This window comes from Rhinatrema bivittatum, chromosome 5, assembly GCF_901001135.1.
Source record: "Rhinatrema bivittatum chromosome 5, aRhiBiv1.1, whole genome shotgun sequence".
NCBI lineage: Eukaryota > Metazoa > Chordata > Amphibia > Gymnophiona > Rhinatrematidae > Rhinatrema > Rhinatrema bivittatum.
Window position 1 is genome coordinate 352,009,090 of NC_042619.1, and position 14,323 is coordinate 352,023,412.

The following is a 14,323-nucleotide window of genomic DNA, read 5'->3' on the forward strand; positions in this document are numbered from 1 at the left end:
ATTATTTTGCACCCTCTGGGCTTATCACAGGCCTTTTTAAAATTAATTCTGTTAGTTTTCTCCTACACCTTGTGGCAAAACAGTAGTTTGCCATTTAAATTCCTTCTACAGAACAGCAGGTGGCAGTGGACCATAGTTACCAGCAGCTGGCACTGAAGGAGTTAACCTTAGCAGTGCCAGCTGAAGATGTCGCTGCTGCTATCCGAATAGAGTGCTAGTTAAAAAGTGTCTGGGAAAAATTATGGCTGGCAGCAGCTGGAAACAAAAGAGAAAGATATACAGCTGGGGTCAGACTGCCGGCTACTGGAAGTGTCACTCTTAACTAAGATAAAGCAGTGCTTAGTTCTGCAGTAAAGTTTAATAGAAATATCTTTTTCATTCACTGTTCCTCCTGTTTAATAATAAACTCTTTAATGTATTAGCATTGTGCTTGAAACTAATTATACCCCAGCTAAATAAAAAGAAACTAGGGGATTCCAATGTTTTGTGTGTGTCATCTGTAAGGACTTCTTCTGTGAACTATGGGGACCCCCCAGATCTGTGGCATCTCAGTATCCCCAGAAAAACCCTCAGGGAATAGCTGTGTAGCAGGGTACTTGTCCGAAAGGAAGCAGAACCCCAATTGGTGAGTGAGAGGTTGCCAAGTAGAGGGGGAACATGTGAAAGCAAGGCCTATGAAGTATTTATTAGGACCCCCATGTGGCCATGGGTTCGAGCCCTACTGGGCGTTAAGGGAAGCTGCAGGAGAGACCTCTGCCTAGAAACTGCTCCATGTACCCACTACCCTTTCTGTGAATTAAAGTTTTCATAACCCATTGAAATTCTCCTATTCACAGTCCTCCTCCCCCAGTCTAAATCTACCTCAGCTCTACCCAGCATTTTCTTCCCTTTTCCTCAGCCCTTATCCAGCACTCCGATACCTCTCCCCTGCCCCACCTCAGCACTTTTTTTTTCCCTGTCCCCCCCCCCCCCTTACAGCCAAGTCCCACACACTATAATTTCCCTTCCCAGCCCAACCCCAGCACATTCAGACTTCCTTCATCAATCCAACCCCACCACTCTCCGTTCCCTCCTCACCAGCCCAATCCCAACAATGTCCGTCCCCCCCCCACCCCAGCTCGAACCCAGCATATTCTGGCCCTAGCATACTCTGCACCCTCTTCTCCTAGCCCAACCCCAGCATACCCTGGCCCCCCCCCCCCCTTTCTAGCTTGACTCCAGCATATTCCGGCCCCTCCTTCCCAGCCCAACCCGAGCACAATTTGACCCCTTTTGTTTGCCAGACCCAAGCGCACACTGGCCTGCCCTTCCCAGCTCAATCCCAACTCACTCTGACACCCTCACCAGCCGGCTCCAGAACTACTTTCCTCCCTCAGTAGCCCAGCCCTAGTGCACACTATCCACTCCTCCAACCCGATCCTAGCACACTCTGACCCACCTCACTGGCTGGACCCCAACACTCCCTTTCCCCCCTCACCAAGCCAGCCCTAGCAAACCCTGGACCCCATTGCTCTCCATCCAAACTCTAGCACTCTGTCCCTCCCTCACCAGCTTAACCTCCAAAACACTTTACCCCCCCCCCCCCCCCACTACCAATCTGAATCCCGTACTCTATCTCCCCCTCCTTCCATTAGCTTGCATGAAACCAACCGGAAAATACCCAAACCCCCAAAAAATCCCATATCCACTTAAAAATAGGCCTCATAACCCTCCAGGGCTACCCCTGACCTCCCACCACCACTGTTTCCTGAAAGTTGTGAGCCCTGTGCACACAGCAAAACATAGTGCGCATAAGAAATACAGATATTTGCATTATAGTGGTTTGTAGAGCACAAATTTTACCTCTACTTATAAAAAGTTGCACAAAAAGACATTTTTTGTGTATGCGGTCTTTCAAAAATTTGAGGAACATTGCCCACCACTCTAGCCTGTACTTAATCATGGCTCCTCAGTATTTCCGAGGACAAGAGTGATTCTCAGTCATTCCTACCCAGCTGCTTCGGAATTCCAAAATGGCTGCAGTTTTGTTGTACAGTAGAATACTGCCATTGTGTCGGCCTCAGGTTGACTGGCTGCCATTTTGGAATCCTGGAGCAGCCAGGCAAGAGTAACTGGGGATCAATCCTGTCTCTGAAATATCCAGACCCACAATGGGTTAAGGGTTAGGGTGGGGGAAAGTCAGGAATATCTGGACCCACAATAGGGTAATGGCTGGGGTTGGGGGGATATCCTGGGGGACTGGTGAGGCCATTGTTTAAGTGGTTTTGCTGGATGGGTGGGACGAGGGATGGAAGCAGGACCTAAGTGTATTATATTTGCACACACAAGCACACAGCTTTCAGGAAACAGTGGTGATGGGAGGTCAGGGGTAGCCCTGGAGGGTTATGAGGGGGAATGAAGAAAAGTGGATCTATATACAGACAACAACCAACAAGGACTGAATTACATAGTCTGGGTAAACAAATAAGCATGGGTGTAGTTTGCTTATTGCGGCGGTTACTACCCCTAACTAATTAAGCTAGATATTTCACTTAGATGCAGCTCCAACACGGCTCTCTACATTAATGGTGGGGGTGGAAGGGAAATAGAATCAAAAGGTTACTAAGGGCCAAGAGTAACAGAAGTATGAGAAAAAAAAAGTGCAAAGCTTGCTGGACAGACTGGATGGGCCGTTTGGTCTTTTTCTGCCGTCGTTTCTATGTTTTTGACTTGGTGGTGTCTGGCTGTTGGGGAACACAAATGCACCCTACCAGACACTGACATAGAGCATCCACCTAAGTATTATATTTATTTATTTTTAAAAAATTATATTCCGCTGGCCCACAAATCTCAGCAGATTACAATACACATACACAATAAAATCCAGCCACATACATGAGAGGCCTGCATCATCAACAAAAATACAGAACAGATAAATCATAGCAAAACAATAAATATATAGGGGGGGCTGGATTAGACAGAGTAGAATATCTCCTGCTCTGTCTACTCCAGCCTCAGCCTCAGCCTCATACCCCTCTGCCGTCCTGTACCTTGCAGGCTGCTTGTGAAGGGAGGGGGCTGGAGCAGGAAGCAGGAAAAGAGCAGAGACTGAAGATGGGCATCCTGTAGCTTTCTTCATAAGACTGAATTAGGAAATGGAGGAGTTTCAGGTTCGCTAATTGTGTGATACGTTGCATATCATGTGGCAAGCCAATTATGCAGTTTTTCCCATGGTCTCAGAACTGCAGGAGCCCGGGGGCACTGATTATATCTTACTTTATCATAGACGTACCGTATGAAAATAATCAATTGCACTTTCAAAGTTTCCCATTAGGCTGTGTATGTATCCAATAGCAGAATAGGTGGAAGCATTCTGAGGAATCAGCACAAGAGCCTGACGGTGGTATTCTAATGCATCTTCATGCTTTCTATGAAAACAAAATGCAAAAATTCAAGAGATGAGGAATGAGCACAAGATAAAAAAGCAACTCTCTTTCCCATCTCTCCTGAATTATGCCCCTCCCTCTGTGGTGTATCAGTCCATCATTCTGGTAGTCAGCCTACATCCGATTATCTGCTGCAAGTGTCCTTCCACACATTCTGTCCCATCTGAACTATAACGTATATGCAGCAAAACTCTCCAATTTTGCTTATTTATTAAAGCCCTACTTCAACCTATACAACATAGACAAGGACTTTCATTTTTAGTTTTTATTTTATTTTGCCTTGTAATTTCGATATTATAACAAAAAAAGTCAATGGCTTCAATATAATACAAAGGAGAAAAATTAGTGGAAAAGAATTTTCCATTCACTTTATTTTTTTAACATTGAAATTCCCAGGCAAAATAAAATAAGAACTGAAAACAAAGATCCTGAAGCAGAGTACACCAACAATGCTATATTAAAATTGACAATTTCTTCTTACATTAACTAAAATGATGTACCATATCTCAAACATTTCCTTAGTTTTATAAATCATTTAACTTCAGGATACAAGTTTTCATTGCACCAGAACTATACATGTTGCAAAAGAACAGGTCTAAAGTTCCCTGTCTCCGTAACAGTCAGATCTCTTAGTTTCTATCATAAAACATGTTATAAGTTGGTTTAAGTCCGATCCCATTACTATCCCCAAGCAGGGTTGTCCTCAGGGAAGGGGACCAATTGGGGATTTCAGGGGCCCCCTATGCTGCTGTAGTAGCTTTGTCCTCCCTCCCCCGACCTTTGACATAATTTTTTTGTTCCTTTGGAGGGCCAGTGGGGCAGCTGCTGCAGTGCCCTGTGCACGGAGCACCTGAACCAGGTCAGATACATTAGCAGATGGAAACTGAATGAATAGGCTGTGCAGAAATGTTTGTCCAAAGTTAGTCACCTCAGGACATGCTCTCCATCCAGACAGTAGTGGGATGTGAAAAATGTGAACAGATGACTAAGTAGCAACTTTGCAAATATCTTCAGCAGAAGATGCCCTCACATGAGCCTGCTCCAACCAATCATCTAAGCATGGAAACAAGCAGACCCTCTGCTGATAAAGTTGTGAAGCTACAGCTGCAAGACATTTTATGAACACTCTCTGGGCTGCTGAGAAACCAAACAGACATCCTTTACCATAAACCTGAGGAACATTTGATGGGCAGGGTGAACGTGGACATGCACATAAGTGTCTTTCAGATACAAAGCACACATTCAGTCCCTTGGCTGAATGAAAGGTAAAATCATCTGAAAGGAATTCCTCACACTGATGGATAACGTCTTTGCTAACATCCAGAAAACTAGAGTAGCTGAGATATTCTGGGGAGATGTAGACTGAGCCCAGTCTGATAGGGGATATGAAGAAAACCCTGGAGAATGAAGAAAAGATGATTTATATTCAGCATCAACCAACAAGGAATGAATTACATAGTCTGGGTAAACAAATAAGCATGGGTGTAGCTTGCTTGTTACGGCATTTACTACCCCAAATCAATTAAGCCTGATATTTCACTTGGAATGCTTGTTATGGTGGTTACTACCCCAAACCAAATAAGCCTGATACTTCACTTTCAATGCACATCCAGCATAGCTCTCTGCTTCAACGGCAGGGAGAATGAAGAAAAGATGATTTATATTCCGCATCAACCAACAAGGAATGAATTACATAGTCTGGGTAAACAAATAATTATGGGTTTAGCTTGCTTGTTACGGCGGTTACTACCCCAAATCAATAAAGCCTGATACTTCACTTGGAATACATATCCAGCGCAGCTCATTGCTTCAACAATAGGGGGGAATGAAGTAAAGAGGATTTATATTCAGACAACCAATAAGGACCGAATTGCACATGCAGGGTAAACAAACGTGGGAGTAGCTTGCTTATTACGCGGTTACTACCCCAAACCAATTTCTGGATACTTCACTTAGATGCAGCTCCAGCACTGCTGTCTGCATCGATGGTGGGGGTGGAAGGGAATTGGAACCAAAAAGTTACCAATAAGGGCCCTGACCTCAGCGGTCAGAGTAACAGATAAGTATGAAACCAAATAGGTGTGAAAGCTTGCTGGGCAGACTGGATGGGCCGTTTGGTTTTCTTCTGCCGTCACTTCTATGTTCTATGAATCCTCCTCATCTGTCTATAAAAGGGACACTCATCCAGGACCCCTGACGATGAGGGAGACCAAGGAGATCTCTGCTATTCCAAGAAAAAAAGAGCGCCGTAGATATTCAACATAAGTTGATCCCATGTCTTCCCTTGATCCATGAAGAGACTCCCTTCAGTGATTCAAGAAAAAATGTTTAGACACAGACATGGAACACGTCCGTGCAGTAACCTGCATAAAGAAAGACTGTGAGGCTCATGAGACAACACACGTGCACAGGAATCCCAATGAATGTTCAGTAACACTTTACTCTGACAGCTGGGTCCATGTTGACATTGTTGGTTGACATCACCCCATGCATTATAGCCGATTCATTCTTTCTTGTCAATGGAGAACAAGAACTGACAGTAAGAGAAAATTCCAACTCCGTTAGAAGGGGATGATTTAATGATGCAAAAACTTTTGCGATGAGATTTTGTTTCTCAATTCTGATTCAACTATTTTCCATGATGAAAATTCCAATTTTCTAACGCTATGGGGTATGAATTAACAAAAACAGTCTCAACGTCATCACTTTCTGTGCATTCCTGCAATAGATTTTCAGTAAGTCTATAGGAATTGTATTATAAATTGTCTTTACACAATCAGATAGTTGGATTACCTTCCTTAAAAACCTACTTATCTAAAACAAGTTTGCTTACTATAAGCTGTGCTTTCCATAGACAACAGGATGAATTAGCCATGACACGTGGGTAACATCATCCGATGACCCTACTCTCTCAGCTCATAGAGCTTTTCCTCTGCTGAGCATGTACACAAGCTCCCACGAGGGCATTGCCTTGTGAGCTTTTCAATTGATTTTAGAGCTAAGTCTAGTAAACAAGACCCTCCAGCAAGGCAGGCATGCATTTAGCATGGCTAATTCATCCTGTCATCTACAGAGAACACCATTCACGGTAAGCACATTTGCTTTCTTCATCAAGCTGGGCTGAATTAGTCATGACATATGGGGAGTCCCAAACTAAGGGTTGCAGCGGAGCATTTACCAACCCCATGAGGAGAGTGGACTACTATGTGAACAGGTTACACAAAAACTGATCGTCCAAATTTACTGTCACTTTTTGACAAATTGTCCAGATGGTAATGAGATGTGAAGGTGTAAACAGATGACCAAGTTGCAGCTTTGAAGATGTCTTCAATATGTACTACTTTCAGATGAGTCACTGTAGTAGCTATGGCTCTCACTTGATGACCTTTGATAGAGTCTGTAATGTATATGCCTGCTAGGGCATAATGTGCAATAGTCTGCTAGCTAATTGGACAATTGTTCGTTTGGCAACTGCTATGCCCAGTTGGTTAGGTTCATAAGTCACGGATAGTTGCAATGTGGATGAGTTATTTTTCTGTAATAAGACAATGCTCTTTTATAATCTAAGAAATAAATGGCCTTTTCAGCTTCATGCGCAAATGGAAAGAATGTGGGTCATACAATAGCTTGATCAATATTGAAAACTGAAACTACCTTTAGTAGAAACTTTGGGTAGGTGTGAAGTACCATTCTATTGTGGAGTGTAATGAACCAAAGCCTGAAGTTCACTGACTCTTCTAGCTGAATTGAATGTCATAAGGAATATTTTCTGTGTGAGAAATTTGAGAGAAGCAGATTCCAATGGGTCAAAAAGTGACTTCATAAAGTTATTGCAGAAACATGTCAAGGTCCTATGGAACAGTGGTTACAAATGGACAGATAGTATGCTATAAGCCTTTCATGAACTTCGATAATAAAGGATGAGTGGAGATTGGCCTACCCTTAACCTGAATATGGTAAGCTGCTACTTGCCAGGTTCTTATGGCCTGGATTGGCCACTGTTGGAAACAGGATGCTGGGCTTGATGGACCCTTGGTCTGACCCAGTATGGCATTTTCTTATGTTATAGCATGGAGTCTTATTGATGAAGTACTGAAACCTGAGGAAACAAAAAGGTTTAATTCTTGTGGCTCGCATGCAGCCAAGTCCAACGGGTTTTGTTGCACCAGGAAGAGAATCATTTCCATTTAAAGCCATAAGCTCTACTAGATAAAGATTTTTTTGACAGACACCATTATGTTCTGAATTTCTTTGGGTAAGGAAAATGGGGCAATCAGTAAGCACTCAACATCCAGGATGTCATGTGGCGAGACGGAAGATTCAAATGATATAGATGTCTTCATTCTTGAGTTAACAAGGATGGTAAGGCTACTAGAGGGATCAGAGAACTAATGTATATTGTACGAGGTACGCAAACCACACTTGTCTGGGCCACACTGGTGCAAAAAGCATCAGCAAACCCGGTCTTTCAGCACTTTTTCTATTATATTCGCTATCAGCAGAACCAATGGAAAAGCATACATGTGATATTTTTTAAAAACTATCCTGGACCCCATCACATTTTTCTAGGGGGAGGCCTGTAGCACATGTGCACAGACTTATTCCAATCATAAGGAGGATGTCATGAGATCTTAGATCTTAAACCTGTCCCCTCTATTCAGCAATGAAATAAAGCCCACAAGAGACCTATGCTCAAAGTGACCCCTTTTATTCTCTTTGTGGTTTTGAGCCAGGGGACTCTGATCTATTAAGGAAGGACAGAATAGGAAGAAAGGAAGGAGGAGTGCCGCTATATAGCAAGTTTTTTCCATAGACAGTAGGATGAATTAACCATTACATGTGGTGACATCATCCTACAGCACCAAAATGCCCTCCCCTTTGCTCTATTGAGTATGTACAGGAATTTCCACTCTGGTATTGCCTCATGAACACCTTCAGTCGATTTAAGAGCTAATTCTAGCTAGGGAGTCGACTCTTAAGGAAGGCGGGCAGATATTTAGCATGGCTAATTCATCCTATCATCTACAGAAAATGCCGCTTTGCTTTCTCCATCGATAAGCAGGGCTGTATGAGCAACCCTCACCTTGGGACTCCCCAAGGTGAGGGTTGCTCCACTGCAACCCTCACCTTGGGGAGTCCCAAGGTGAGGGTTGCAGTGGAGCATTTACTGAATAAGCAACCTGAACCCCATCATGAAAGGAAAACTACTGGGTGAACAAGCTATGCAAAACTGCTTGTTCGAATTTATTTTCACTCTTCGAGAGATTATCTAGACAGTAATGGGATGCAAAGGTGTGTACTGATGACCATGTTGTAGCTTTGCAGATGTCCAAGTAATATGGCTCATGGATGAGTCATTGATGCAACCATGGCTTTGATGAGCCTTGATGTCTGTAATTTTCAGGCCTGCTAGCCTGTAACAGTGAGTCTTGCAGTCTACTAGCCAGTTGGACAATGTACATTTGGCAATTGCTATGCTTAGTCTGTTAAGATCGTGAGAGATGATTAGCTGCGAACACTGACAATGAGGCTGAGTTCTTCTCTTGTAGTAAGGCAAAGCCTGTTTACAGTCTAAGGTATGAAGGGCTTTCTCACCTTCATGTGCATGTGGTCTTAGAAAGAACATAGATAGCACGATGGATTGATTAATATGGAAAGCTGACTCAGCCTTTGGTAGCAACTTCAGGTGGGTGCAAAGTACCACTTTATTATGGAAGAATTGCATATAAAGAGGATAATGAACTAAAACCTGAAGTTTGCTGACTATTCTGGCTGAGGTTACTGCTAAAAGGAATATTAACTTTCTATGTCAAAAACTTGAGAGAAGCCAATTCCAAAGATTCAAATGATGGCTTGATCACTCGTGTCAGAAGCACATTCAGATCCCATGGAATGGAAGGTTTAATATGCTGCAAGCTTTTCATAAATTTAGATTCTAATGGATGAATGGAGATAGCTGCTTACCATATGCAATCCAAGGGTAAGCCTATGGCACTAAGATGCACTTTTATTGATAAGGTAGCAAGACCTAAATCAGAAAGAGCACAAATAATTCAGCAACTCCAGGTTCGCATGCAAACAGATTAAAGCTGTTGTGTTGACACCATGTGGAGAAACATTTCCCTTCAAAACAGTAAGCTCTCCTAATTGACGGTCTTCTTGCAAATACTACTATGTCCTCCACTTCTTTAGGTAGGGACAATTCCATTATTGAGCATTCAACATCCAATCCATCAAGTTGAGTGCGGGAAGGTTCGAATGAAACAAGCGTCCTTCCTCTTGAGTTAGTAAGGATGGATCTGATCCAAGAGGTATCAGAGGACAGCTGGAAAGCTGAACTAGATACGCAAATCAGATTTATCTGGGCCACACTGGAGCTATGAGGATAAGACGGACCTGGTCTTTGAGGACTTTTTGCACCGTTCTGGCTACGAGTGGAATCAGTGGAAAAGAGTACGGTACATGAGATCTGCATTCCAGTCTGACCTGATCTCTATTTGGTGGGAAGAATGGAGCAAACAGGTTGATTGCTGTAAATCCCAACAGATCGAAAAGCTGTTGATTGCTGAAGAGAACATTTATGTAATAGAAAAAAATTTGCTGAGGCGATCTAATGTATTGGAGATCCCTGGAAGTTAGATTATTTGCAGGACAGCTTTATGTTTGCATGCCCACTCCCATATTTTTATTGCTTCTTGATCTGGTTAAGAGCCAGTTACCCAGGTAGAGAGTCCATCAAGCTAGGTTGAGAGAACATTGCACAAATCTCATCTTTGGGTGAGTTTCCTCACTCTGAGGGTCATGAAATCTTCACAAAAGAGCACTGTTCTGTTCGGATGTCTCACTTTGAATGTCAAAGTGGCCCCTAACCCCTACTTAAACCTCACCTCGAGTAACTAGGTGAGCCTCATATAGAGGTGTAAATACCTACCTAGTATGAGGGCCTTATAGCTGGACTCTCTATCCCCCTCCCCCCCCAGTGGTTGTAGGTAGGAAATACAACAATTCTGGCACTTATCGCAAAGTGCGAAAAAGTTATTGCAGTTTGCGCTAATAACTATGCGAAGCACTAAGATAGGCTGTTTATCGCAAAGTGCGCTATTACCATAAAGCAAGCCCCTTTTCTGATCGCATGCGATATTTAGTGCATTTTGATAAATCCAGGCCTTAGATTGTAAGTCCACTGGGGGAAGGGAAATAGCTACAGTATCTGAATGTAATCCACTTTGAAGTGCCTGAAAGTAGAATATAAAAAAAATCACAGAGACCCACACACACAATTTAAAGTAGAAACATCATAAATCATGACCAAGGACTACAATCCTGTAGATTTTCTCTTGAGTGGGGCATAATCTGTGTACTAGAGTAGTGGTTCTCAACCAGCAGTACATGTATTCTTGGAGGCACTTGGAAGCCTCTCGTGGATTCACAGCCAGTCCATTTCTGATGCATGAGAGAGGGAAACCTAAACTGCAAGACACACCTAATTGTTAATGCATAGAAAGAGTCAACCTTGTTGCTCTTGTCAGCAGCGATCTGCACTCCTAGCTAGAATACATTATCGTTTTTGGCAATTTTTTTTTTTTATGGGAAGAATAAGGTGGATCAAGAACTATTCACTCATAATATTCATTCCCCTCACTTTTTAAAATGAACAATGTAAACTTGGATCGTCTTCTCCCCACCTGCCATAGCTTCCTCCATTTCTCCCCAAGCATTAAGCTGATGCCAATTAATCAGGAAGAGATGACAAACCATCAGAAATGTTCCCTCCAGCTACCTCAGCACTGCCAGCTGCATTGCACCAAATGTCTACTAGGCACAGTTTGGCTTCACCAACACCAGCATCAGACATATATGCTTGTTATTTAGTTGATAAATGCTAATGAAAAACAGATCTAAATATCACACTAGTATGTAACTAATTTTTTTATGAATTTTCAGTATGTGTGTCCCTGGGGGTACACAAGACATCTCAAACTCTTGAAAGAGATAGAACAGTCATGAAAGATTGAGAACCATTGCACTGGAGAAGAAATGGGTTGGATTTTATTGGATTTCTGTCTGTTTATATTAGTTAATTGTTTGCATGTTATGTTTTGGTGACTGTTTTTCATCCAGATTATGTATTTACTAGGGATGTGCAACAGTTTTTCCAGAATTGTGCGTCCCTAGCGCCTCCTTTTAGCTCGGAGCGGCGACTGTCAGCGGGTTTGACAGCCGACGTTCAATTTTGCCAGTGTCGGTTCTCGAGCCCGCTGACAGCCACGGGTTCGGAAACCGGGCGCTGGCAAAATTGAGCGTTTGGTTTTCAACCCGCGAGCCGCGGGCTGATTTTACATTTTTTTTAAATTTATTTTTAACTTTTTTTTTATTTTTTTTTAACTTTTGGGGCCTATGAGTTAATATCGCTATGATATTAAGTCGGAGGGTGCACAGAAAAGCAGTTTTTACTGCTTTTCTGTGCACTTCCCTGGCGCCGGCACTGTATCAGCCTGTTAGCCGGTTAACCAGATAGCTGGATAAGTGACAATTTATGGCTATTTAGAGGTCTCTAAACATAGTCGGATATCCAGCTGCCATTAGATAACTGGATAAGTCCTTCTTATTCGGCTTTCTGGCGTCTGAATATCGGGCCCTTGGATTTTAAAGATAATGCATGCATGAAATACCTGAAATTCCAGAAAGAGCATCAATATTATTGTCATAATCCTCATTCCTGCATTAAACTAGTTCGATCATAGTATTACTGTAATCAATTACAAGCACCCTATTTAAAAATGTAAAAAATGGATGACATTTTTAAAACAGACATTACCAATCTATCCTCTATCATCTATCCTCTATCATCTATCCTTCTATTATGATTACAAGGTTCAGTTACAGTAACGTTTTCTTTAAAAAAAAAATGCATGATAATCCCTCCCCTTTATTAGAGTTTAATATCTGGTCGCATGATCCTAAGAAACTATATTTTTGTCTCCCAAAAGGAAAATATAACATGGTAAAAATAAGAGTGCCTGATAAAAACTGGGTTCGAAAATAAAAGCAAGTTCATTTTGTTTCACTGTTAAGTAAACCTTAAAAATCGTACTTACTTGAGCTTCCTACACACATGTCCCAGGTTGTTTAACAACGGCTCCCACTTATCAACTGTTACCTGCAAAACAATTCAATATCACACCTGCCAATTGGTATTTTAGCCTCTGTAATATCGTTTTGATATTCAGATTTTTCTTAAAACAATTTGCATCCAAAGATGGCAATCAATGCAACACATTCAAAACAAAAAGGTATGTTTTCATGTCCTTTTATTTATTTTTTTTTAATTACCTTCTGTAAAAGGTTATTTCCAAAATTGAGATTTATTGAGGCACTCAATAAGAAATACATACCTCTCTATAGACTGCAATATTAGAACATAAGAAATTGCCATGCTGGGTCAGACCAAGGGTCCATCAAGCCCAGCATCCTGTTTCCAACAGTGGCCAATCCAAGTCATAAGAACCTGGCAAGTACCCAAACACCAAGAAGATCCCATGCTACTGATGCAATTAATAGCAGTGGCTATTCCCTAAGTAAACTTAATTAATAGCCGTTAATGGACTTCTCCTCCAAGAACTTATATAACTTATATGAATGCATTTGTTTAACTATGACCACCAATGCAACACTGGAGCTTTAGGAGTAGAATATATTGGATAACTGTGGGCTTTTGCGATTATAGGCAGTGCATCACTATTGAGAAGACATATATGTTGATATTTAATCATTATTTTCTGCTACAACAAAGACCTGGCTCTTTTCTCAAGTGCTTTATTATGAGCTGAGGAGTCTGAGTTGTTGGTGCTGCAGTTTTTATACTGTTTTCTCAGAGTTTGAATTATGATGGGCCAGGGGTTAGCTAAATTAAAAAAGAGTGGGGTAGCAAATGGAAGCCTGATAAGGTCTCCAAGTATCTTATAGTTTGGATTTTATTTTGCTATACATTTTTCAGCAGTGAGGTGTGAAACAAAAATAAAAATATTAGCAGCAGGCTATTGGACTATGACACATTGGCAAGCTAAATATTTATTGGGGGACTGGCAGGACCTTAAGAGCTGAAAAGAAGTCACAGAAAAAATAAAAAAGACTGAGCAGAGTGAATGTACCTCATTTCCAATTGCTTTGATTTTTTCAAGAGCATCAAGAAACCATTTCTCTGCTGTTTTCCAACTGAAATAAGCAAACAAATATCATTGGGACTGTCTTGCAATTTATTTATTTTTTGCACAACCAATAAAATATTCATTGGTAAATTTAGAAACAAACAGAGCAGTTCAACACTGGACTGGCTCAACAGGGCCGCAAAGGTGACACACCGGATCCCAGAAAGGAAACATGGCTGCCACTTCAACAAAGAAGTGGTACTGAGAATAAATCTCAGTAGAGACTTTCTTCCATCTCTCCTTACCACCGAGTACACTTTCGTTGACCAAGCATGCATCCATTTCAATATTCTTTTTTTCCAGGTGGGGAAAGAGATAATCAAAAAGGTAAAATGGTGGATTTGAGAATGAAGCAGTTTGACACTGAGCTACTATGCCATCTATGTTGAACTGTACTATCACACAGCAACAGCGGTCAGACTGAAAATATGTGCGTCTTGTTAACAACTTTCAAGAATTCTAGGCACCACCCAGTGTGCGATTAAATAGGGCATGGGGGCGGGAGAGTAGATGGCAGTGGGTACAGGTTTTGAGAGGGTTACTTACTGAGGTGCGCGCCTATGTTGTATGGGAGAGATGCACCAACTTTCGCCAGCTGCTTCGATTTTTTTTTTTTTTAATGCTTTTCAACAGAAAGATCGTTGTAAAGAATTTGTATAAAAGGGTCCGTCTGTCCATCTGTCAGTTCAA

General features: G+C 41.9%; 1 protein-coding gene across 3 annotated transcripts in view; it reads right to left on the bottom strand.

The window, feature by feature from the left end:
* CDC16 (cell division cycle 16) overlaps window positions 1-14,323 on the bottom strand; it is a 71,609-nt gene that overhangs the window by 5,909 nt on the left and 51,377 nt on the right. For all 3 annotated transcript variants that reach the window (XM_029604613.1, XM_029604614.1, XM_029604615.1), the window contains 3 exons: window positions 13,577-13,640; window positions 12,524-12,585; window positions 3,272-3,407 (listed from right to left, as the gene is read on the bottom strand). In XM_029604613.1, coding sequence (XP_029460473.1) covers window positions 3,272-3,407; window positions 12,524-12,585; window positions 13,577-13,640 — 262 coding nt within the window. The remainder of the gene's footprint in view (window positions 1-3,271; window positions 3,408-12,523; window positions 12,586-13,576; window positions 13,641-14,323) is intronic.